This window comes from Canis lupus, chromosome 11 (genome assembly GCF_048164855.1).
Source record: "Canis lupus baileyi chromosome 11, mCanLup2.hap1, whole genome shotgun sequence".
Classification (NCBI taxonomy): Eukaryota; Metazoa; Chordata; class Mammalia; order Carnivora; family Canidae; genus Canis; species Canis lupus.
The window spans coordinates 24,841,107-24,866,096 of record NC_132848.1 but is presented as its reverse complement, the minus strand read 5'-3'; the positions used below and the strand labels follow the sequence as shown (position 1 = coordinate 24,866,096).

Genomic DNA, 24,990 nt, shown 5'->3' with positions numbered 1-24,990 from the left:
GATGTCCTTTCTCAGCTATACAGGTGGGTGGTGTGCTTTGATCCTCACATTCACAGGGCCTGGCTCAGATGAGCTTGTGGCGACAACGGGGGGATGTGAATAAAGGGAAGGGTCTCCGCAACCTTCTCTATGACTCCTAGCTAAGGAGCTCTTCTCACTTTGTTCAGACAGGCTGCTGGGGGTCTGGCCCATGGTTGGGACCCCATGGCTGCCTGAGGTTGGATCCAGGCCCTGCTGCTTCTCAGCTGGGTGACCTGGCTTAGCCTGACCTCCCTGGGTCCAGTTGCCCCAACCTTATCCTGCCACTGGTCCACAACAGATGTCCTCAGGTTAGCCTCTTCCCTTGTCAGGCCTCAGCTTCCTCACCTGTGAAACCTCCAGAATTCAGAAGCTCTGGGAGGCCTTTCCTGCTATCCCTGGGATTTATAATGGTCACTCACTGTCCACCAACACTAGCTCTGGAGCCAGCCCTAAATGAAGTCACATGGGTCATTGCAACCAAGTGTCATAGGTGCTCTGAAGGAGGGATGCTCACAGGTGACATGGGCAGCAGGGAAGTCTTCCTGGAGGAGGTGACTGCTGGAACTCATCCATCTACCCTCTCACTCAACAGATGCCTTCCAAGTTCCATGCCAAGCCTGGCACTGGCTTCCAGGGAATAGAGCGGAACAGGTCACAGACGCTGTCCTTGCAGGGCCCACATTCCAGGAGGAGACACAGGGAAACATCAATGCAGGGTAACATGGACCAAAGGGGAGGTGTGTATGGGTCTGGGGGGGCGGGCAACAGAGAGAACTGGTCATCTGTAAAACATGGAGGCTACCCTGGAGGCCCCCTCAAGTCCCTTCCAACTGTGCACATCAGGAGTGTGCCTAGAGTTTCTTCAGATTCTGTCAAGATGCAAATCATCAAGAAAACACGGATTTATCCTCAGCCTTGCCCAGGGCCTTTCTGAACCATCTGAGGCACCTCAGCCTGGCTATAGCAAGCCCCCTGCCAGCGTTCAGCAGACCAGCCAGGGCTCCAGGGCTGCTCTCCACATGGCTGCAACGTGGCTGAGCATGTGGAAGCCTGGTCATCGTCACACATGCACTGGCCACATGGCAAGATGGCCCTGAAGGCTGGCAAGAAACTGTCCTTGTAATAGGGGAGGGGGACAGGCTGCCTAAGATGCTGGGTTTGCTAAAGGGTTTTCATGACCAACAGCAGCCTCAGGGTGAAGCAGTGAAGGGTCTAAGAGCCTCAGTCGGCCCTACACAGGGCTTCCCATAACCTGGGTCCATTGGCCGTGAAGAACTAGTGAGATTGTGGAAGCCACGTTCTCTGAGCACGTGTTGCTGAGAATCCATCCTCTGTGCTTATCACAGTAAACAGCAAGTCTATCAGGTCTGTAGGATAGGGTGCTCATTTCCCCAAGACTCCCACCCCAGCCCTTGCACAGCCCCATACCAGCTCAGCACCTGTGAAGAAAGGCCCCAGGGAGGGAGACAGGTTTCATCTAAAGTGGAGCTTGCTGTCTGGAGGGGGCTGTGATCAATTACTGGTGTCTGCTCTGGCAAAATGTGGCAGCCTCTTTGCCAGCCCTTCAGTAGGTTCAGTGGAACAAAGGAGAGCCTTCTGTCACTTGTAATTTTTATTGCGCAATCTTGGTAAATGGTCATTTGTGAATGGCACACATGTCCGTACATCTCTATGGGGATATGGACATATGCATATGGCTCATCTAAATAGTCTGTGAGCCAGAATAGCCCATTTCCCAGCCACTTAAGATCCTGGCAACTGTTGGAAAAAGACAAAGGTTCACCCTTTTTCATATACTGAACGGCATTATGATCATCAACATTAACATTATCATGAGCATCAAAACCATCACCATGATGATGATGATTAATCATCACCACCATCATCATTATTACCATCGTCATCACCAATATGGTCATTAGCATCCTCATCCTCATCCTCAACATCACCATCATCAACAGCAACATCCTTGTCCTCATCCTCAATATCACCACCATCACCATCATCACAAGAACAGCAGGTAAAGCTCACACAGTGTGTCCTACATACCGGGCTACGTTCAAATGCTTTATGCGCATTACCTCATTTGGTGCTCATACCATCTCTGTGAAGTAGACATTATTGTTACCTCTACTATATAAACAAACAAACGGAGTCGAGTCACTTGGCCAGGCTACACAGGCAGGATTCAAACCCAAGACACCTGACTCCAAAGTCCATGCTTTAACCACTGCGCACAACTGCATATTGACTGTCTATCCGTCTTCTCAGAGCAGAGAACCACAGGTAGCAATAGCCACTTGCAGAATGCAGTGTGAGAAGCAAGGCCCACCAAACCTGGACTCTGGTCCCAACTCAGGCAAGACCCTCACCTCCTCAGGCCTCCATTTTCCCATCTGTAAAACCAAGGAAGAGAATGAACATCTGGATGATCTCCAAGCTCCCTCAGGCCACCACTGCATGTGACCTGCCAGCCCCTCCAGGTTTCAAAGCCTCCAGAAATTTCTGCATGGTCCTCCTGGGGAAGCTGGTGGAGGGTCTGATGGCTCATGGGGAACACTCCAGCTGGCTCCACCAATTCTGACTGATGACTATTCTCAGGGGTAAGAAAACCTCAGGGTAAGTGGGACAGTGTCCACTCAGGTCCCCAGAAAACCTGCTGGCACTCACAAAGGGTTTAGGGAGTGAGTGGCCAAATGGTCTCAGTTCTTGACCACTTGTCTCCATACTGTTACTAGGACAAGTCCATAGGGACCGACTTACCACCCATAGGACCCTGTTCATTAAAAATTTCTACTGATATATCATTTCAGCTCATGCAGGCCAACCCTGATCCAAAGACCCATGAGGGGAAGGGCAAGGTTGCACCATCTTTATCACCTCCGAGGCAGGCGGCACTGAACCATTTTCAAAGGTCTTCACCATGGTTCAAGATGTCATTAAGTGAGTCTGTTCACACTGCCTCTCACCATCTGCAGCCACTGTGAGAGGAGGTGAGACCAGATGACGGAGATGGTGACAGTGACAGTAATGGCACTGTCGTCTGTGTCCTAAGCGCATCCTATACACTGGGTGCCCATCGCGAGCCAGGCACTGTGACTGGCAGGCCTGCGGCTCGCCACACTGCATTTCTTTCAGTCTTCAGGATGGCTTCTGATGGCGGGTATTTTCAGCCCATATAACTAAAGGGGAAACTGAGACTCAGGGGGGCAAATGAGCACCTAGACTTTCACATCAGAGGTGGGCTGCAACCCAGACTCCCATGTGGCGGCTAGGTCCGTTCTTGCTTTCCTCTCTCATGAGACAGGGTGGCAATGATGCCACGACAAGAACCGAGTCCTCACCCGGACCCAGCACTCCATGCTTCCCTGCCGCTTGCGCAGCCCCCCTGTGGGTAGCTTCAATCTCTGGGGCTCCTCATCTCGTGGGAACTCCAGTCTGGGCAAATGAGAGCCAATTCAGACTAAACATTTTCTGCACACCCACACTCACGCTGGGCTCTGCCCCAGGAGTCGGGCGTATGGGGACAAGCCTGAAAGGCAATCTAGGGGCTCCCAGTGGCCTCGAGTTTGATAGTTTCAGTGTGGTGGACCCCCATGCTGAGTCCATGGCCAACTCTCAATAAATGAGCTCATGGGTCAGCGGGAGAACAAGATGCATAATTATCATCCAAAGTCAGAAGTGCTATGAAGAGGGCGCCTGGGGGGCACGGTTGGTTAGACGTCTCACTCCTGGTTTCTGCTAAGGTTGTGATCTCGGTGTCATGAGATCAAGCCCCACGTTGGGCTCTGCTCAGCAACAAGTCTGCTTGAGATTCTTTTTCTCTCTCTGCCCCTCCCGCTTATGCTCTCCCTCTAAAATAAATAAATAAATCTTTAAAAAAAAAAAAAAAAGTGCCCAGGCACTTTGGTGGCTCAGTCGGTTAAGTGTCTGACTTTTGGGCAGCCCAGGTGGCTCAGTGGTTTAGTGCTGTCATGGGCCCAGGGTGTGATCCTGGGTACATAGGATCGAGTCCCACATCGGGCTCCCTGCGTGGAGCCTGCTTCTCCCTCTGCCTGTGTCTGTGCCCCTCTCTCTGTGTCTCTCATAGGTAGATAAGTAAAATCTTAAAAAAAAAAGTGTCTGACTCTTGGTTTCAGCTCAGATCTTGATCTCTAAGGGTCCCCATTGAGCTCTGCACTCAGCATAGTCTGCCTGAAATTCTCTCTCTCTCTGCTCCCGCCGCACCCAATAAATAAATAAATCTTTTAAAAAAATAGAAGCCCTGTGATGGAGAAAAATCCAGAAGCTTCTGAGATCAGAGTAGATACTTAATGTGGCTATGTGTGTATATGTGTGTGTGTGTAATTGTGTAGAAGTGGAGGTATCAAGGAAGGCTTCCCAGAGGAGGCAAATCTAAAGCCTTATTAGGAATTAGCCAGGACACAAAGGGTGGAAAAGCAGCTCCTGGTAAGCGGAAGACCTGAGCTGGGGCTCAGAAACATGGAACAGCCTGGTGTGTGGATGTGTGGCCGGGACACAAGCATGATCCAGGGTTTTAGGAGGTGAGAGACAGAGGCAAGAGCCAGGCTAGAGAGACAGGGAGGGCCCTGGCAGTTCCAGAGGCACATTTACAAGCCTCCTCTTCTGTCATCCTTAACTGAGCCAGTGAGTCTGACTCCCAACTGGGCTCAAACAGAGTGGGGAGCTAAAGCTGAACTCTGAAGGATTTCAGGGAAACTGGCAGGAGACAAAGTCCCCAGGTCTGGGGACAGCAGGAGGGGAAGCTAAGGAGCTGGGCTAGAGGAGGAGCAGATTGGGTCAGTGGTTTAAACAAGCAGAGAAAAAGGGTTGCCCTAGGCCCTCCCTTGCCTGAGCACTGGGCCTGGAGCAGGAGCAGAGGGTCAGAAAGTGGTCACGTAGAGCCTCACATGTGCCACTTGGAACCTCCAGGCCCTGCAAGCAGGGGAGCCAGCCCGGGGCCACCAGGCTTCTTGCTCATGACCTGCTCTGCCTGTCTCCAGCCTGGCCTCCTTCCAGAGGTCTGTGGGTAGGCACCAGCTCCCCACTCAGGCTTCGGGGCCCTAAGCAAGGCCAGAGATGTGGCCAAACCAGGCATGATCTGGAATATTGCCATTTGCCCGGCACTCAGCCTTAAGTAGACACCCAACAAGTGAGACGGATGAATAATGTCAGCATTCCAAGGAGGCAAGGCTGCATCTCCCACAAAGCTCCAGCTCCTGCAAAGCCTTATACAGAAGGGACGGGCACCCATCTTACTCACATGGGTTGCCTTTTTTTTTTTTTTAAGATTTTATTTATTTATTTGAGAGAGAGAGAGAAAACACAAGAAGAGTGGGGGTATAGGGAGAAGAAGTAGAAGACTCCCCGCTGAGCAGGGAGCCCAGTGTGAGGCTCCATCACAGGACTCTGGGATCCTGACCTGAGCCAAAGGCAGACACTCAAAAGACTGAGCCACCTAGGCGCCCCGTGGGTCACTTTCCTACTACGAATGTCATGCTTTGCAGAAATAAGCTGGCAGGGCTTGGGGAAAAGAAAATGAGATGCTAGGGAGCCATGGAGTGGGAATCCAGAGACCTGGGGTTTAGTACTCGCCATGCTCTGTGGGACCTGGGGGCTTGTTTCTCTCTGGGCCACAGCTTTCCTCATCTGTAAAGTGGGGACAGACAGGGAAGATTTGGATCAAGGATTCTCATCTGGGTGTACATGTGGGTCATGGAGAGAGCTGTTCCCAGTTCCCTAACGATGGGCTTCCCCAGAACCACACAGAATGGCTACACAGACCCTCCCTGACAGATGCTCCCATGAGATCCAACCGGTTTGGAGAGTCCTGGCTCCAAAGTCAGCCAAGGCTGCTTGTCTGTCTCTGACATTCAGCATGCACGGGAGGCAGTTTCCAGTGCCAGGCAATCAAACTGATACCCCAGGTGCAGGAAAGAAAGGCTGGACAGATAGATGGACACAGCACAGATCTATGTCTTTGCCCGAGCTCTCATACCTGAGCCAGCCCACAAATGCTATGGCTGGCTACTAAGCAGGTCCCTTGGGGAAGCTACAGGCCACATGGGGTGGTTTTGCTGGTTATGAAGTTAGGAACCTGGTGGGGGGTTATCCCAGGCCTTTACCCCACACATACTCAGTCAGGGACAGAAGGACGAACATATCATTCAGTACCTCATCTTATTTAAAGCAGAAGTTTCAAGTCCAGAGTGAGTTAAGTACCCCAGGACTCCAAACTCCTCCCTCCAGGGAAGCAGCTCAAGTTCCCAAGAAGCCTATGGCCTCCCTCCCAAGGCCAAGTGAGGCCTGTGCTGCTGGCACCCGGGGGGTGGGGGTGCTGGAGACTCAGCCCCTGCTGGCACACCACCAGGCGGGTACCAGCCACACATGGTGGCGGTGGCAGCCACAGGGTCTGGCCAGGAGGGTTGGGCTGGGCTTACCTTCACACTGCCTGCCTTCCCCTTTATAGCCCGGCTTGCAGAGGCATTTGTAGGACTTGGGTGTGTTCTGGCAGATGGCATCAATGTGGCAGTCATCTGTGCCCTCCGAGCACTCATCCACGTCGACTGGCCCTGGGGAGTGGGGGAAACAACTGGTGAGGTGTGGCCTGGGTGGCAGGTAGTGATGGCTGGGTACAGGGAGTTCCTTCTGCCCCCCCACCTTCCATTGATTGCTGGGGTAATCAATAGTAATAGCCAGCATACAACAATCTGGCATGACGAGTGGTGACTGGCAGCATTTGGGGGGCAGCTACTCTGTGCCAGATGCAATGCTACCTAAATGCTGGCTCCCATTTATTTTCATGACAGTCCCATTAAGTCAATCTATTACTCCTGCTGGAAAGATGACAAAACCAAGGCTTAGGAGCACTGCCAGGAAAGCCTCTCTGTATGTTTTGCTCTCCTCACAAGCACCACTCCATCCTTCCTCCACTCTCCTTATTCTAGAATTCAGAGCCAGAAGAGCTTTGGAGGAATTTAAAGCTATCCCCTTCAGGTTATGGGGCTGGGGTGGGGGGAGGAGGGAACCAAGCCTAGAATGGAGCGGTGAGTAGAGGCCAAGCCAGGAGGCCCAGGGAGGAGGGGTGATCTGACCCCACTCAGCCCCAAGGCTGTGGAAATAGAGGATTCTTCACCTAGCTTCCACACCCTAGAGTGCATCGGCCAACAGGGGAACCACACCCTCAGTGGGGCAGACCTGGCTCACCCATGGTTCTGACCTCCCCATCTTCTCTCCTCTCCACCTCGGAAAACTGGGACCTGGTTCTGAGATCCCAACTTCCAAATTCAAGTTCAGTCTATGTTTTGAAGGCTCCTGGCACTCCCCACCTCCCACCCCAACATACACATATACACCTTTGGGCTGGAATAGCTGTTGGCCAAAGTAATGCACAATAGGTTCTGTGTATCTGGCTCTACACCCATCTCATTCTCTCTCTCTCTCTTTCTCTCATACATAGCACAGAGCTCAAACAGGAAAAAGGACCCTCAGGACACAGGATAGCACAGCCAGAACCTTAGTTATAATATGGGTTACAGATGAGAAAATTGAGGCCCAGAGAGGTCTGTTGTAGATCAGTAGTAGTTCATTAGGGGCAGAGACTGGAGCTCAGATCCAGAGCTTTCTATGTGCCATGTTACTTCCAGTTGGCCATGAATAAGATCCAGATGGATGACAGACAGATAGAAGGACCCAGCAAGGCAGCACCAGGAACCCATTTTTTTTTTTTTTTTAAGTATATGTGCTGCCGGAGCGAGCACACACCAGGAACCCTCAGCAGCCACCCCAAGGGCAATAACCCAGGGGCAGGCCTGGGGAAGTCCAGGAGTGACCTTCTCTCTTCATGACTCCAGCCTTACGCTAGACTATCTGGTTCTCCAGACTGTCTGTTCTGAATTACTCCTCTGGCTGGCACCGGGGTTCTAAATCTGTGAGGGCCTCTTTAAGGGAACAAGGCTCCCCTCTAAGTCCCTAAGACTCCAGCCCCTCAAAGGAAGAGAGGTATCAACAGGAAGCACAACAGCAACACGTCCCCACACATGCACGCATGCACACACATGCACACACAGCAGGTGGTGTCACTCTTCAGGGTGGTTGTATCTGCTCAGGTCAGCAGCCCATCCTCTACAGCTGCCCAAAGGAATAGGAGCAAGGGGGCCAGAGCCAGCCCTCAAATGGCCCGGGGTCAGCAGGAACCTCAGGCCAGCAGAACATCCCCTTCTGCGGACTTGACAACAACTGGAATCTCCCCCCCCCCCCCCCCGCAGGGGTAGCAAAGCCTTGAGGGCAGGAAGCTAGAGGCCAGGGAGGGCCAATCTGCATCCTTCCAGTGGGGAGGCCCGGGGGCCACTTCTGAGATAGGACCAGCAGGGGGAATGCACTACGGACGCATATCCCAAGGGTCAGTGCACAGAAATGAGGGGAGGGATACTGCCTGGGGTCCTGGAGCCCCTTTTGCACCATATCCCTAATCTCTGACCTAGGCAGGTATCCTCGTGGGGAGGGAAAGGGATGAATGTTAGCCAAGGGGCTGGTGTGTGAGGGGGTGTGGGACACCTCCCAGCACATCTTCTAAACATGTCTTTACATCTTTACTTGAGGGCTAGGGAGAGGGAGGGGAGCCACAGGCCATTTGTGCCCATGGCTGGCCTTGCTCTCTGCCCAGGGCTGGGGACCCCCTACAGAGGGCAGCCCAGCCCTCTCCAGTCATGTCCCTGGGGCTTGCTTTGACTTTGGTTTGTTTCACAGCACAAGGCTTTCAGGGAGTGGGACACAGAGACCGACACAGAGGAGGGATAGAGAAGTGGAGAGAGGCACATACAGAAACAGCCAAACGGGTGAGGGATCCTAAGGTCGAAGAGAAACACCTACAGATGCGGTGGGGGCTGTGGGCTACAGGACCCAGCTTCCTCGGCCTCCAACTGCCGAAGAACAGTTTAAATGGCCTGGCATTCTCATTCAGGGTGTGACTCCCAGGAATAGATTCCTGTGCCACCAAACACAGACTTCAGGGAGCCCAGCATGGAAGCTGGGGCGGGCGGGGTGGGGGGGTGTCCAGAGAAAGCCAAGGAGAGCAGAGCAGAAGCAGGCAGGTCACCCCCCCACACACACACATACCCTCTTAGGGGAGAGAGGGAGGAAACTCCTCAAAGCTGTGGGACTGTGCTTTCAGCCTTGTGAGAGCACCCCTTTCAGACAGCCAGAGAGTGGGAGGGGAAGGAGTAGGTGCTGGGGAGCTCCCTGTGAAATCCTGGGGCCCCTGGCTGCTCTGCTAGCCTCTGCTGCCTGCCCCAACCCATGGCTGAATGCTCTGGATCCCAAATCCCTGATCCTCCTTCAGTGCCTTCTGCCCCCCCTCTCCTGGGCCTCCCGCCCTGTGTCCCAAGTCTGGTCTCCCCTCACTCTGGTTCCCAACCATCTCCTTCCCTCTGTGTCAAGTCTTTCTGTCCCCCTTCCTCAATTCCTGTCTGACGCGTCTGGTGTCTGCTCTTCGCTTGCCAGCCATGCCCCCTTCTGTCTTTCCCCTCTGTCTGTCTTGCTTCCTCCACCCCCCCCCCCCCCCGCCAGTCCTCTGGTCTCTTTCTCTGCTGTCCCTCGCCTCCATCTCTCCTCTCTCTTCCTTCCCATCCCTTAGCACGTCCGTCACATCTCCCTTTATCTTCTTTTCCTCCCAGCGGCCCATTTGCCTCCTTCTGTCCCTTGGGGTTCCTCCTTCCCTCCGGTCTCCTGGTCTCCTCCCTACTCTCGCGTCTGTCTTTCTCTGGGATTCTTTCTGTGTCCTTTTGTGTGTTCCCTCCGTGCTCCTTCTGTCCGTCCGTCCCTCCATCCACCATCCCCTTCATCCCCTTTCCCTCTAGGTCAGGCCTTCGCCCCCTCCCCCGCTCACCCCCCCCCCCGTCTCCCCTCCGGGCCTCCTTCGGCCCGCGCGCCCCTCTCGCCTGGGGGAGCGCCCGTCGGGCTCCGGGGTCCCCACTCCCGCCCGCCCGCGGTCCGAGCGCCGGGGCTCCCCTCCGCCGGCCGTCGCGCTCTCTTTCCTCCTCCCGCCTCGCCCTCCCTCCCCCGGGGCCCCAGCCCGTCCCGCCCCCGCGGCGGCCCCGCGGGGAGCCCGGAGCCCCCGGCCGCCAGGCTTCGGGGAGGGGGCGCCCGGCGGCGGCCGCAGAAGTTACTTTGCAAAGAGGCGGGGCGGGCGCGGGGCTGCGCGGGCTGCAGCCCCCTCGACGGCGCGGGCCGGGCCCCCCCACCCCGGGCCCCCCCACCCCGGAGCCCGCCGCCCGCCGCCCGCCGCCCCCGGGCTTACCTGGGAGCCCGCTGCCCCCCGCCAGCCGCCCGCGCGCGCCCAGGGCGAGCAGCACGCACAAGTGCCAGCGCACGGCCGCCGCGCCCATGCTCGCTGCGAGCCTCGCCGGGCCGGCCGGGCGTGCGGGCGTGCGGGGCGCGGGGACCCCTCCGACCCGCCGCTCGCCGAGCGCTCCTGGCTGCTGGCTCCTCGGCCACCGCTCGGGCTCCCAGCCTCCGAGCCGGCGCGGCTGACGAGCTGACAGCCGCGCTCTCATTGGCCCGCGCCTGCCGGGGGCGGGGCTCCGCGCGCCGCCGGCCAATGGGCGCCGGCCCCCCCCGCGGGGGGCGGGGCGGGCGTCGGGGGCGCCCCCTCCCCTCGGGGCGGGCGGCAGGTTGCGGGGTGGGGGCCGGGGCGCCTGCTGCGGCCGCGGGGTGCACGGTCTCCGCTCGGCTGGGGCTCGCTCCGAGGCTGCTCCCTCCCTCGACCCCCGCGCCCACCCCTGTGCCCCCGTCGTCGAGGGCGACCGCCCCTGGGGGGGCAGCGCTCCCACCGCCCCCGCCCCGGCTCGCACGCTCCGGGGAGAGGAGGGGGCCTGCCCGCCCGCCCGCCCTCGGAGGTCGAGACAGGCCCGGAGACATCCACTTGGAGCCAAAGAAATGGAACTGCTCAAAGCAGAAGTGTGCCCTCATGCAGCCGGTAAATGCCTGTTGAGGCCCTACTGTGTGCCCAGCGGGGCGATGCAGCGGTGGATGGACCAGAAAAGAAGAGATCATGAGGATGGATTAAAAACAGAAGTTCAGGGGATCCCTGGGTGGCTCAGTGGTTTAGCGCCTGCCTTTGGCTTAGGGTGTGACCCCTGAGTCCCGGGATTGAGACCCCCCGGGATTGAGACCCGCATCGGGCTCCCGGCATGGAGCCTGCTTCTCCCTCTGCCCATGTCTCTGCCTCTCTCTGTATGTCTCTCATTAATAAATAAATAAAATCTTTAATTAAAAAAAAACAGAAATTCAAAACAAATGAACTTTTTTTTACCACTCCCCAAAAGACAATGGTGTGCATGTCAGAGGACAGCCCCAGGATCGGCATCTATCTGGAAAGCTCCCTGAGGGACGATGCCACTTCGCAGTCAGTCCTGGCCAGGGCAGCCCATCTGCCGGCTGACCTCTTAGCCAGCCAAGTTCGATGCCCTGAGTATTCAGGGCCGGGGGCTCCGCAGGACAGCGCCGGGTAGGCAGGTGATGGGCTGGGGGCTGGAGGAGCATCACAGTCCTTCCACCCCAGCGCTGCTCTGGCCTGGCCTGGGATCTACACCTGACACCAGTGGGCCTTTGGGCCTGGACCCAGACCCCTGCCCGGGAGGCACAGCTGGAAATAAATGGCCCCTCTCAGCCCCAGGCAGGACGCTTTAAGGGAAGAAAGTTCAGCAAACCCCAAGGCCCATCTCCTTGACAACCACCAATAAGAGCTCCTTTTTTCTTCTGCTCTCCAGGCCCGACTCAAAGACAAGACTTTCCTCTTTTTGTCCCTTCTGCCCGCCTGGGTCTGCGCCTAGCTTTCCTTTCCACCCCAGCTCCCTTCCCTGCCCCCAACACACACACACACACACACACACACACACACACACTCCCCTCCCAACACACCCCGTCAGGCACAGACACATGCTCTCACCCCCCCCCAACACACCCTCAGGCATACAGACACATGCTCTCACACACACACCCCCAACACACACCCTCAGGCATACAGACACATGCTCACACATACACACACACAGTCATACACATCCTCACAGATGCACATTCCTGCACACACACTCACATGGCCTTCTGTAGATAATCACTGCAGTTCTGGAAAGTTAAATCTGTGTCCAGCCACCCATACTCCCAATCTGACTTCATATCACAAGTAACTCGTGGCACTGGCCTGGTGGCTGAGGCAGAGGGTCCCCAACGTGGGGTACCAGCTATGGCTGTCCAGGTAGAAGAGGCAAAGGAGGTACTACTCTCGGATTCCTCTAAGCCTTAGCCTCATCACTCCAGACATTTCCTTCTAGCTGGTAGCTTAATTTGGGACACCCTCCCCCTTATCTTAAAGGCTTTATTTTGTCCTCCTCCCAATTGTGTGGTTTTGGGTTTCGGGGGGAGAAATCTCATTTAGAAACACACATTATCCTGCCCATCAGTAGCAAGGGCAAGCAATGTGAGTTTGAGGGTGAGATCCTTTTGGAGGGCTCCACCTGACTAGAAACAATGTTTTTTTAAGTGCCTGTGCATCGGGGGCACCTCACACCTGGCCAGGTGCCTCCCAAGCTTGATAGCAGCAGGCTCTGTGCCTCTTGATCAAGGGGAGAATGGGCACAGGGTGATAGCTTTTCTCAGACTGTGGTTCCCACAATCCAGGGGCCGCTCTCACTCATACTAAGTTCTTGTCCCCAGCCTGCCCCCAGGAAGGTGTGCAGATGGACAAAACATTGTTCCTTTCAGGAAGACATCGTGGTCTGTGCAGAGGAGCCAGGAAACAGGAGACAGGGTGGGATGGGGATGGATGGAGAAAGGACACACTTGTAAGTTCCCACAAATGCACGAAAGATGGTGGCAGAGAAACAGGTGGTTACTTCTGCTCCTGGGGTGGTCAGGGAAGCATCCTAGATGCCAGAGTTGGGCACAAAGTATAAGAAGGAGATTTTCCTGATGCTCAAGAGAATGTGCTGAGGTCCACTGAAGAAGGTGAGGATCAAGGGGTCAGTGTTCTCGAAGTACCTTAAAAACTGTAAAGCACTGGGCATGTGGGATGGTGACATGGTGGAAAACTGCCCACAGAGATGGTGGCATCTGTGAGGTGGGCCTGCCTGGTGGGGTGAGAACATGTATGCCTGGACTCCAGCAAGGGGTACCTCAGAACTTCTGGAAACTGAGTCAGGAGACTGGAGGCTCAGGGATGACTCCCACTGTCACTTTGGGATGGAACACTTCATGGTTCCCCATCACCTTCCAAGCAAGCCCGGAATACTTTGTGTAGCTAACAAGGCACCCACGGCAGTGCCAGCCTCATGTCACCACGGGGGAGCAGGGCCCCAGAGACATCCTGTTCCCACACCCCTTGGCCTCCCTTTGCCGGGAGCACCCTTCATGTCCTTCTTCACAAAGCTCCCCCCTTCTCCTCTGCCTACACCCTCAACTCCTGTCCTGTAGCCGGGCGTAGGGCCTCCTCTGGGCGCCCCCACACCTGGGGGCTGCCCCAGCAGAGTCTGGCTCACCTTGGGCTTCCCGTCTGCCTCTTCCCAAACTGGGGGTTCCTGAAGGTGGGGCTCACCCCCCATCTGCATCCACGGCCACAGCTCCCAGCTGGGGCCTAAAAAATGATTGTTGAATGAACAAACATAGAAAGAAGACAGACATCACTTAACCAAGAATTCACACCACTTCAGGGAGTGGGTCAAGATTCGTTGGCTATCTGGTGGGGTTTCGGGGAGTGAATCCAGCTGCCCACACCCTCCTGGCCCCATCCTCTCTGCCCTATGGGGTCACTGGGCAGGCTGGCAGGACCGCCGTCCTCTGGGGCCCTTTGGCTCCCCCTGGTGACGCCTCATAGAAGTCCCAGGAAGAGAGGAGGCTGAGGAGCCTTCCTTTCAGCACACACAGCCTCTACGCCCTGGGTGTTCCTACTGACCCCAGTCCTCAGCAAAAGAATACCTTACTTTATTATTATTTTTTAAGATTATTTATTTATTTATTTGACAGAGAGCCGAGCAAGTGAGAACACAAGTAAGGGAGAGGCGGCAGGGGGAGAGGGCCTGAAGGAGAGGGAGAAGCTGGTGCAGGAGGAGCCAGATGCGAGCCTCCCTCCCCGGACCCCGGGATCATGACGTGAGCTGAAGGCAGACACTTCACTGACTGAGCCACCCAGGCTCCCCAAGAATACCTTCCTTTAAAAAGAAAATTTCCTCGAGAAGAAGTCTCTCGATGAATCACAGTTGTGAAAGCTGTTTGAGAAAATAAAGTCCTCTACAAGCATAAAATGTCATTCCACAACTTTTAGAGGCTTTGTTTTCCTTCTTATTAAAAAATGGGGTTTCATAAAAATCCCCGTTCGTGTTGCACACTTTTTTTTAATAGAGAGAGAGGGAGGAGCAGAGGGAGAGGAAGAGAAAGACTCTTAAGCAGGCTCCATGCCCAAAGTAAAGCCCAATACAGGGCTCAATCTCACGACCCTGAGATCATGACCTGAGCTGGAATCAAGAGTCTGACTCTGACTAAGGCGCCCTTGTGTTGCACCCTTCTTTAGACCTTCAAGGAGAATCTCTCTTGCAATCCCTCCATGACCCTGGGCCCCACAGTTGGGTTTTTTGGTTCGAGCCCCCAGCTATTAAATGAGGGTCTCAGCCCCCAGGACCTTGGGCATCTCAGTTCCAGGTCCAGAGACTCCTCTGAAATGACCCATCTGAACTTGGGCACACAGCGTACGTATCCTGACCTCCCTGCTGCCTCCTCTCTTACATGTTACTATAGCTACCATGTATATAGAGTCCCTGAGTACCTGGCACTGTGCTCAGACGTCCTGTGCTTTGTGTCATTTCATCCGAGAGGCCAACACTGCCATCGCCCCCACTCCTACACCTAAGAAAACAGAGACTCAGACCACTTGTCTGAGACCACAGAGCTAGCAAACGGCAGAGGTAGGATCTGAACTGAGGTCTGCATGACTCCCGAAGACATGCTCTTAACCATTACCTGCTAGTAAAACCCTCTCAAAGGCTCGAAGGGCATTAGGGTGCCCCTCTCTGTAAGGCACAAAGTTTTACTTTTTTAGTTTTGATATTGAGAAAACTGGATTTTGCTTAGTGGCCAGACTGTAACAGTTTATAATTTGTGGGACTGATTTTAGGTACCAACCAATTTTATGTTCTCTCATCTTTCTAACAGGTGCAAAAAAATTTTATCCCCATGTAGGATGGCAGTACCTCACTTTTTTTAAATTAAGATTTTATTTATTCATGAGAGACACACAGAGAGAGGCAGAGACACAGGGAGAGGGAGAAGCAGGCTCCCTGCAGGGATCTCAATGTGGGACTTGATTCCAGGACCCTGGGTTCATGACCTGAGTCGAAGGCAGATGCTCAACCTCTGAGCCCCCCAGGTGCCCTGGTGTCTCACTTTTGGGAGGGGGTTGTGTAGAAGTGGAAAGCGAGGGGTTGTATGACTCACTTGCACACTACACACCCCATGCAAATGAATCCCAGAGGTAGCCCAGCCCACACTCCTCATTTTACAGGTAGAGAAACTGAGGCCCAGCCTCACAGACCTGCTGCCTCCCTCAGGCCCCTCTAATCCCCCTGGCCAGGTCATGTCCCATCAGGACTCCCTGCCCCTGGAGTGGCACCTGTCTTCTCTCCTCACTGCCCACATCAAGTCCTGTCAGCTCTGTATTCGTGATCTCTCCTCACCATCCCTTCAGCCACTGGCTTTGTGGAGACAACACCAGCTCTCACCCAAGTGACCCCACAGAGGCTCAAACTCATCCCTCCAGGCTAGCTGGAATCAGCTCCCCAAAGGCCGACCTGACCTCCCCACTCCCTCCTTGCTGCCTACAGGATAACCTCTACCCAAGACCCCAGGAGATGGGGCCCTGCAGACCTGTTCATCCTCAACCCTCTGCCTGGTAGACTGTCATGCTTTCCCTCCACTCCATGCTGCCTCACACCTCTGAGCCACAGCCTGTTCCCTTCCCTCCTCTACCAATGCCCTTCCTGATCCAGATGCCCCGTCCTCAGAATTGCCCCGTTTGGCTCATGGCTTTGGAGAGTAAATCCAGCTACTCACTTTCTCCTGGCCATCTCCATCCTCTGTGCCCCATAGGGAAGCTGGTCAGACCACCATCCTCAGTGGCTCTGAGTGGGTGAGACCTGAGATTCTTTGGCCCTCATGATCCCTCACATGGGTACTAGTTCAGCTTTGAGATCTGGAATTTATTAGTTGATAGATCTGTCTCCTCCTTAGGTCAAGATAAGCAGGTTAGTTAGACTTTCCTGGTCATCTAGTGTCCTTTCCAGATCCAAGACCCAACTGTGAACAGGTGACTCAGGATGGGCCAGTCCTTGTATCCCATGCCCCCAGCCACATAATTGGTCTGGTCAAGGACTTGTGACTAAGCCAAGACAATCACAGTCCTTCTCTGGGAGTCTCTACATGGGCTGGTGGATGTGTCTACTTCCTATGTGGGGATGGAGCAGTAAGGATGGGTGTCCAGCACTGCTGGTCACTGTGGTTCTGCCATGGGGTAGACAGCTGGCCTGAGAGAATGGATCCACCAGAGGAGAGAGATGAGGAGGGAAAGAAAAGAGAGAGAGCAGAGAAGGAGAGAGGAGGGGAATGGAGGGACCCAACAGTATTTGAGGCCCTGGTTGAGTCATCCCTTCTGCTCTTAAGACAATTGTGTTGGTTTCTGTCTCTTGAAGCCAAAAGAGTCCTGCTTAATCAATGCATGGGGGTTGGAATGGACACCATTGACAAATGACACATCCAGGCACTGCTCTGAACACTTGACATGTATTAATTCATGTAATTCCACAATCACCAGATGAGGTAAGGGCTATTATCTTCATTTGCTGGTGTGGAGTGTAGCCCAGAGAGGTTAAGTCACTTGCCCAAGGCCACACAGAAATGAATAAATGGATGAATGAATGAATGAATGAATGAAAGAATTAGTGAGTGGGAAATGTTGCCCTTGGTCACCCAGTCAATAAGAATCAGGATGAGAGGAAGCTGTGGGCTCCTGATTCCCTGTCCAGGGTTCCTTGGCCCTCCCTCTGACCTATAATCTTAGATGATCAGTGGTAGAGTAGAGGGAAGAGCAGGGCATTGGCAGATCAGGACCTGAATCCATGCTCTGTCGGTTACTTGCTGTGTGGCCTTGAGTAAGCCACAGCACCTCTCTGTGACTATCTTCATTGGCAAAACCAAGGATACCTACCTCACAGAGTAGGCTTGAGAAGCTCCTAAGATCACGCTCAAAGTCCCGGGTACAGAGTCGGTATTGAACACACAGTGGCCAGATAGTCCAGTCATTCAGAGGTTGCTTACTGAACACTTGCTTGGTGCCAGACACTGTTCTCGGTCTTGGGAACACAGCAGTGAGCAGGCCAGGCTGGATGCCTGCCCTCATGGAGCTCACCATCCGTGTGAAGGAGGCAGACAACAAGAAACCAGAAACCAGAAAAACCTAAGATAGTGATGAGGGCTTTGCGGAGAGCTGAGGCCAGGTGGTGGGATACAGCTGACAGTGGGGTGGGTGCACTGTAGGCAGTCAGGGGGGCAGTCAGCGAAGCTCTTTCCCAGGAGCTGATATGAGGACCTAGATCTCAAAAGGAGTCACTATGTCAGGATGAGAAGTCTGTCTCAGAAAGTCATGGAGTGGACTTGATATTTAAATTCTCTTAGAATTAATTAATTAATTAATTAATTAATTTAAAGATTTTATTTATTTATTCATGAGAGACAGAGAGAGAGAGGCTCCCATGCAGGTAGCCCAATACAGGACTCGATCCTGGGCCTTCAGGATCACACCCTGAGCAGAAGGCAGATGCTTAACCACTGAGCAAACCAGGCGTCCCAGGATTTTTTTTTTTTTTTAAATTACAATGGAGCTCCCTCTGAGTCCCTGACCAGGATGACCTGCCAGCAATATTTAAACAGCATTGTGGGAGAGGTGCAGGGTTGGGAATGCTTCAGATGCAGGCACGAGTGTGTTCTCACCACATGCCTGGCAAAGAGCTGATTTGCACAGGAACAAACTTTTACCTAAAATTAACACTTTTTTCATGTTAAGAGTTATATCTGTTCAATGCAGGAAAGACCCAGAGAGGATGATAATTAATCTTTTGCTCGATTCCTTTCAGTCCTTTTTCTGTGGGCATTTAAAAACATTTAAAAAACAAAATTAAGATCATGTTACACATACAGCATATTTTTCTGACCCCTGTGTTTGTTTTAAAAATTTAAAAAGATTTTATTTACTTATTCATGAGAGACAGAGAGAGAGAGAGAGAGAGAGAGAGAGAGAGGCAGAGACACAGGCAGAGGGAGAAGCAGCCTCCATGCAGGGAGCCCGATGTGGGACTCGATCCTGGGCCTCCAGGATCACGCACGCCCTGGGCTGAAGGCAGACCCCCAACCACTGAGTCACCGGGCGTCCCTGTTTTAAATTTTTATTCAAATTATTTTTATACAGGCATACTTTACCTAAAAGAAAATGTGCCGGTTTAAGTGCATGGTTTGTTGAGTTAAAATTTTTTTTGTAGTGAAATATACATAACATAAAATTTACCATTTCGACCATTTTTAATTTTGCAGTTCAGTGTCGTTAAGTGTATTTACCTTGTGCAACCCTCATCAACATCTATCTCCAGAACTTTTTCATCTTCTTCAAATCTGTCTCCATTAAACACTAACTTCCCATTCTCCCCTCTCCCTGGACCCCGACACCCACCACCTACTTTCTGTCTCTATGATTTTGGTCCCTCATGTAAGTGGAATCATTCAATACTGGTCCTTTTGTGTCTGGCATTTTTTACTTAGCATAAGTTTTCAAGATTCATCTGTATTGTATTATGATCAGAATTTTATTCCTTTTTAAGGCTGAATGATTTTTTTTTCCCATATAGATAGTACATTTTGTTTACCTGTTCTTCTGTGGCTAGACATTTGGGATGTTTCTACTTTTGACTACCATGAATAATGCTGCTATGAACATAGATGTGCAAATATTGGTTTGGGTCCCTGTTTTCAGCTCTTCCGGAGATTTACCTAGAAGTGGAATTGCTGGATCATATGGTAATGCTATGTTTAATTTTCGAGAAACTGCCAGAATATCCCACAGACGCTGCTCCATTCAGTGAGTTTTGATGAACGTACACACCTGTGTAATTTCCACCACAATCAAAATAAAGAACATTTACCACATTCCCCAAATCCCTACTTGCCCTTCCCATCGATTGCCCTAACCCCCTGACTCAGGCAACCCCACAGCTCTGATGTCTTTGACTATGGATTAGTCTCACCTGTTCTAGAACTTTGTAAAAATGGAATTGTGCACAGGAGGTACTCTCTCGTCAGACTTCTTTTGCTCAGCATGTTTTCTCAGTTTCATTCCACACACAAGGTTTACAACCTGTTGTCTCTCATTTCATCCAGAATCATGAGCATTAAAACTGGCTAAATAGTATTCTGTTGCAAGGATGCACCATACTAGGCCGGTTTAAGCTGATTCCAATTGCTTGCTGTTATAAGCAACACTGAGTGGAGCATCCTTGTACCTAAGTCTTTGCCTGTGTCTCTGATCATTACTCTGAAATAAACCTGGAAGTGGAATAACTGGGTAGAAGGGAATCAACAGATTTTGTCTCCTTATATCTATTGCCAATTTACTTCTCAGAAAGGTGTTACCATGACCTGCCAATTTTCACCTCCTCAGTGTCTCTTGAACCTGTGGACCCCTCTCCATATCTTCAATCTCTTCTGTCCTTTGGGGTCACTGCCCAACACTCTTCCCTGGGCTGCTGCCCAAGATGCTACCTGCCTGAGCTGTAAGCAACCCTCAAAACCCAAGACCATACAGTTCTCCAAGGAAGAAAAACCATCAGGAAGCCTGGCAAGAGCCTCATCGCTGCGGAAAGAGTAGGATCCTTAATTCTAGGTACAGAGCGAGGACCCCATTGGTGAATTAGGGGATCACTAGTCCCCTTCTCTCCCTTCTGACAAGCAGTGCCCAGCAATGGTCTAGCAGAGGAGGCCCAGAGAGTATGTCTCTGGACTCCCCTCAAACATTTTCTTTGGGCTGATTGGTGGCAGCGGTGATATATGGTCAGGAGGCATTGATGCTGGTCAGCGACATCCCAGGGTGGGTCTCCTAAGGTCCAAAAAGAAGTCAAGGGCTCTCCATCCAGAGACCTACAGCTTTCCCACCCTCGGGGCTCTCACCCCGGTTGACTATTTAATGACAGGTGCTAGCCCTTCTCTGGTCCCAGACCTGGTCTAGTTCAATTCAAGAATGTCCCTAACACAAAGGAGGAGGGGCTTGTGTGACCACGATAAAGGTCTCCCACAACCACCCACGCCGGGCTGCAGATGGCTGCGACCGCCCATGTACAATGAGCCATTATGGCATTCTTGCCTGGCAGCCTTATCTCTCAGGAATGTTGGGGGAGTGAAGAAAATTGGCCTGAGAGGCCTTGACCAGGGGACCTGGGCTCTCTGGCTCTGCCCCCAAGGTCAGCTGAGCTCTTTGGTAACTAGTCTCACAGGGCAGGTCATGCTGATAGTGACAATGGGCGTTTGTGCAGGACTTTACAGCTTACCAGACTCATTCACACCCATCATCTTGTTTGATCCTCATAGTCAAAGGCTGAGATCAGGCGTTTCATAACCTCCATTTTGCAGATGGAGAAACTAAGTCCAAGAAAATTAAGTACCTGCCTCACTGCCACCGCCCCCAACCCCAAGCTGTGCTAGTCCTATCTAAATTGTTAGAAAAAGAGCTACTCAGTTATGCTAGTGCTCAACAGAGATGGAGGAAGATGCCTTTCATTTGGAAAGAAAGGATGCCTGATGCTAGAGACACAGGAAGAGATATGGCCTCTGCTCTGATCAGCTCAGGCTGGAGAGGGAGGCTCTGGCACGTGAATGTTGCAGGAAGCAGCCAAGACTCCAGCCAGAGGGCCCTGCTTCCCAAATCCACCCTTGCTACTCTCTGCTATACTGTAGGTCTCTTGCAATGGGCCGGTTGAACGGTTTTAGACGGGGATGGAAACAACTATGTAACTGACTGTGTGCCCTCAAGGAAATTCCTTAGCCTCTCTGAACTTCAGCTTCACCATATGTGAAGCGAGAATAAAAAGCTCTCATCACGGGGGTCCAGTGAGGGAGAGACGAGATGACACATATAAAGTTCCTGGCATGGTTGTTGGCATACAGCTGGCACTCAATAAATACTAATATAAATTTTAGATAGGCTAGAGTGCCAAGAAACATATGTAAAGAAGAGTAGGGGGGGTGCCAATCTGGGTCGGATGAGGAGCATGGCTTGCAGATGAGGAGCACGGTTGCAAGTAACAGAATGTTAGTCTGGATAACTTACAGTACACGAGACCTATTGCAAGAAGGGGGGCACCTTTGAAAAATAAGCGGCGACCTAAAACACAGGCCTCAGAAGGAACAGGATGAGGCAGCTTAAGGGTTCAGGCAGCAGGAACTAGGGCCATGCTCTCCAGCCCAGGATGAACTGGCTTCAGAGATCTCTGCCTTTGTGTCAAGATTCAGGTTCCCAGGAGTGAGTCTAGAGGGTGAAGCTGGGGCCACGTGCCCATCTTGGGCACGGTGGGCTGGAAGCCTTGTCTGATGAACTCACCAGACTGCAGGTTGTAGGAGGCTGGGGAGTTTCCAAAGGGGCACCGCAGATATCTGCTCTAGGAGAGAAGTAAGGAGAAAAAAACCCAACCTGTGCTGAGAACCTACTGTGTGCCTCCAGGAGGGCTGTTTGGAGGAGGTGGCATTGACACTAGGCCTTGGACAGTGGGGAGAACGCTACCCATGAAGGGTGTCGGGAAAGGAAAAGGGAAGCTGTCTTCTTCCTCTCAAGAAGGACCTGCTGAAGGACGCCACCTCCTTTGAGCCTAGGGGACAGTGGCATTTTTGGCAGTCCATTTCTGGTCAAACCAGGGACTGGGCTTTACTTTCCTTTTTGGGTTTTTGGTGCTAGATAATCAGTCCAGTGAGATTGATTTCAATTCTTTCCAATTTCTTCCAGTGAGAAGAAAGTCACATCCTCAAACCACTACTATGAAATCACTGTGCTTTTGTTTGGGAGACGTTCTATTAGAATGACATGCAATCAGTCATTCAACACACGTTTACCAAGTACCCACAGTTTTTGCTGAGCTGAGCAGAGCTGAGCTATGCTGAGCACTGTTCTTGGCACAGTTTCTGTCCTGTGGGACTTCAGACTCCAGTCAGGGACAGAAATAAGTAGATAGTTACCTCTGAGAGAGATACTTGGGGCTTGTCCAAGGGGCAGTTTTAAGGTAGAGGAGGGAGGTACCAAATCAGCAGGCCTGGTAGGATGGGGAAGAGGGCATGTGTGAGGGTAAAATTTCACCAAAGAGGTAATTCGGGTTCTGTAGGATGAATAGGAGTTCGGCAGGTGGCTGGTGACTGAAGAGCATTCCAAACGGAGGAACAGGTGCAAAACATCCTGAGAAAGAGACAACTGCACATATTTCTGTAGGCCTAGAGGCAAAGGCGTGGACAAGGAAGGCCACTCTGGTCTGATTTCATCCTGAAGGTGGTGGGGGGCTATGGGAGGGCTCTAGGCAAGGGAATGGCCTGGCAGATTTGTGTTCTGGAAAGATCCCTCTGGCCTGGGTAGGATGCTGTGAATAGGGTTAAGGCATTTGTTTAACCCTATCCTGAGTCTTCTTTGCAGGTGGTTCTCTCTGAAAGCAAAAGCCCGCTACTCTGGGGAGTCCAGGGGCAGATCCCCTTGGGAACTACCTCACTTTAATCACATCTTGCCTTCTTGGAGAATCGCCCCAGCTGTCAGCCTTTATTAAGGGCTCTAGGAGATCCTGCAGCAGAGATGTCCTATGCTTTTGCTTCATATTGATTTGACCACATTCCCTCACCTCCTTTATTTTAAACATGAGGCACCTATTAAGCTTCTTCGGGACATTTTTTAAAGAACAGCATAGGCCCTTTTTGACCACAAGGGTTTGAAAAAACTGGTTTCAAGTAAACTTTGGGGTCCTCACCACTGTGGACCTTGGAGCCTCTAGATCCCCAGTTGTTCTTTGCCTTTTGGCAATAAGAATCCAATCCAGGGGCTCCATTTTGAACCCAGAGGAAGGGCTAGGAAAATCCGGTAAAGGCTGGAGCTGGTCACCTTTCCAGCTGCTACCATTCACCAAATTCTCCATACCCCCAGCTGGTCACAACCTCACTTCCGTCCTTAAACACCCTTGCCACAAGGTGTGACTATCTCCATTTCCTAGATGGTTAAACTGAGGCCCAGAGAAGCTAAGTGGACATGGCCAAGGTGTTTTAGGGTAAAAACACTGCAGGGTGCGTACCCAGGAGCAAACATGGGTGGACACTTAAACTATTCTTTAGCTAACAGGGTAAAGAATTTGGAAATGTGAAGTTGAGTGCGGGAAGGGGATGGAGCTCAGACCCATCCCAAGCTTCCAGGTGGCCAAGAGAATGAATTCTTGAGGGACCAGAGTAAATGTGCAAATGTGAATTGGCAATTTACAGAGGAGGAATTTCTAAAGCAGAGGGTACTGCTGGAGAAAAAGAAGTCTGGCTCCACTCCCATCAAAGGGGTCACTAGGTCAAGGGGATTGGCAAAAAAGACAAAGGTCAATAACACCCAGTGCTGAAGAGGTTTTTGGGAGACGGGCAGTCCAGAACACTGCTATGGGAGGTAAATTGGAGCAGCATTCATGGAGGGCTTAGCTCCTTCCTCATCTCTAAGGTGGGGGATTGACTGGGAGGGCACACAAAGGAGACTCCTGGGGGTGTTGGAAGTGTTTTATGTCTTGGTCTGGGTGAGATCACGCACATATATACCTGTGTAAAATGTACAGAACTGAATAGTTAAGATTAGCATGTATTGTGCAAATTCATCCAACTGTTGTTAAAAAGGAAAAAATAAAATGCAACAACCTTTGAGACAACAGTTGCACATCCAGGAATCTACAGAAATACTTGCTATAAGATAAAGAAAACTGGAAAACGATCTAAACAGTTTTCAGTCCGGAAATGGCTGAGTAAATCATAACACGGACACAACGGAATATTAATATGCAACCATTGAAAAGCTTCTGGAGAAAACGTTCCTGCTACACTGTAACAAAAGCAAGTTTAAAAACAGGATCGGCTTGGGGAGCTGTGTTTGCAAAAGCACAATTAAAAATCAGCTCTCTGCCTGTGTGTGCCTAAAGAAGTCTCAAAAGAAGAAGAAGAAGAAGTCTCAAAAAGCGACATCTGAACGTTAAACAGCAGTTTCTAACACACTCCAGGGTTAGAAGGGCCCCAGTGGGAACTTTTACTCTCAGCTGTGTACCCATACCTATCATGGAAGAGTCCTGCAATCGCCATTCCTTGCTTTTGCGATCAACAACCAAAAACTCGTAACAATAAAATGAATCTGTAGAGATGCCCGGCACATAGTAGGTGCTCAGAGTCTTTGCTGAAGACAGGGATTCAACTGTGGGCTCTAGGGTCTCATCCCTCAGTTGGGGGTGCGCTGCGGGTGGGCCACACATGATCATGACTGGGTCTGGATCCCTCCCCTGGAGGGCTCTGGGGGTGGGGCGACTGGAGGGGTTGGGGGGCTTGGATGCTTCTGGAATGGATGCTACAGAAGCTGGAAGCTGGTGGTCGCATTTCCCTGGGGGGATGGCTTTCAGGCCAGAGCTCTGTTTGGTTGGTCCCAAGTTTTATTTGTGGGGAGATTAAGGAAAAATAAAGCATTTAAAGCAACTCAGCCCTCCTTTCTGTCCACGGAGGGTGAAGGGTGGGGGTGGGGGCGCTGCGGAATCGCGCCCCAGGGGGCACAGAAGCGGATTCGGTGCAAGGGTCCTCGCAGCCTCCGCCGCCCCCACCCCCACCCCGCCCAGCCGAAGACTTTTTTGAAGTTGA

The 24,990-nt window shown here is 52.3% G+C and overlaps 1 protein-coding gene across 2 annotated transcripts in view; it reads right to left on the bottom strand.

The window, feature by feature from the left end:
- SCUBE1 (signal peptide, CUB domain and EGF like domain containing 1) overlaps positions 1–10,433 on the bottom strand; it is a 140,237-nt gene extending 129,804 nt beyond the window's left edge. For both annotated transcript variants that reach the window (XM_072843623.1, XM_072843624.1), the window contains exons 1-2: positions 10,319–10,433; positions 6,462–6,593 (exon numbers count right to left, since the gene is read on the bottom strand). In XM_072843623.1, coding sequence (XP_072699724.1) covers positions 6,462–6,593; positions 10,319–10,406 — 220 coding nt within the window. In that variant the 5' untranslated portion in view covers positions 10,407–10,433. The remainder of the gene's footprint in view (positions 1–6,461; positions 6,594–10,318) is intronic.
- Between the last annotated feature and the right edge of the window lie 14,557 nt (positions 10,434–24,990).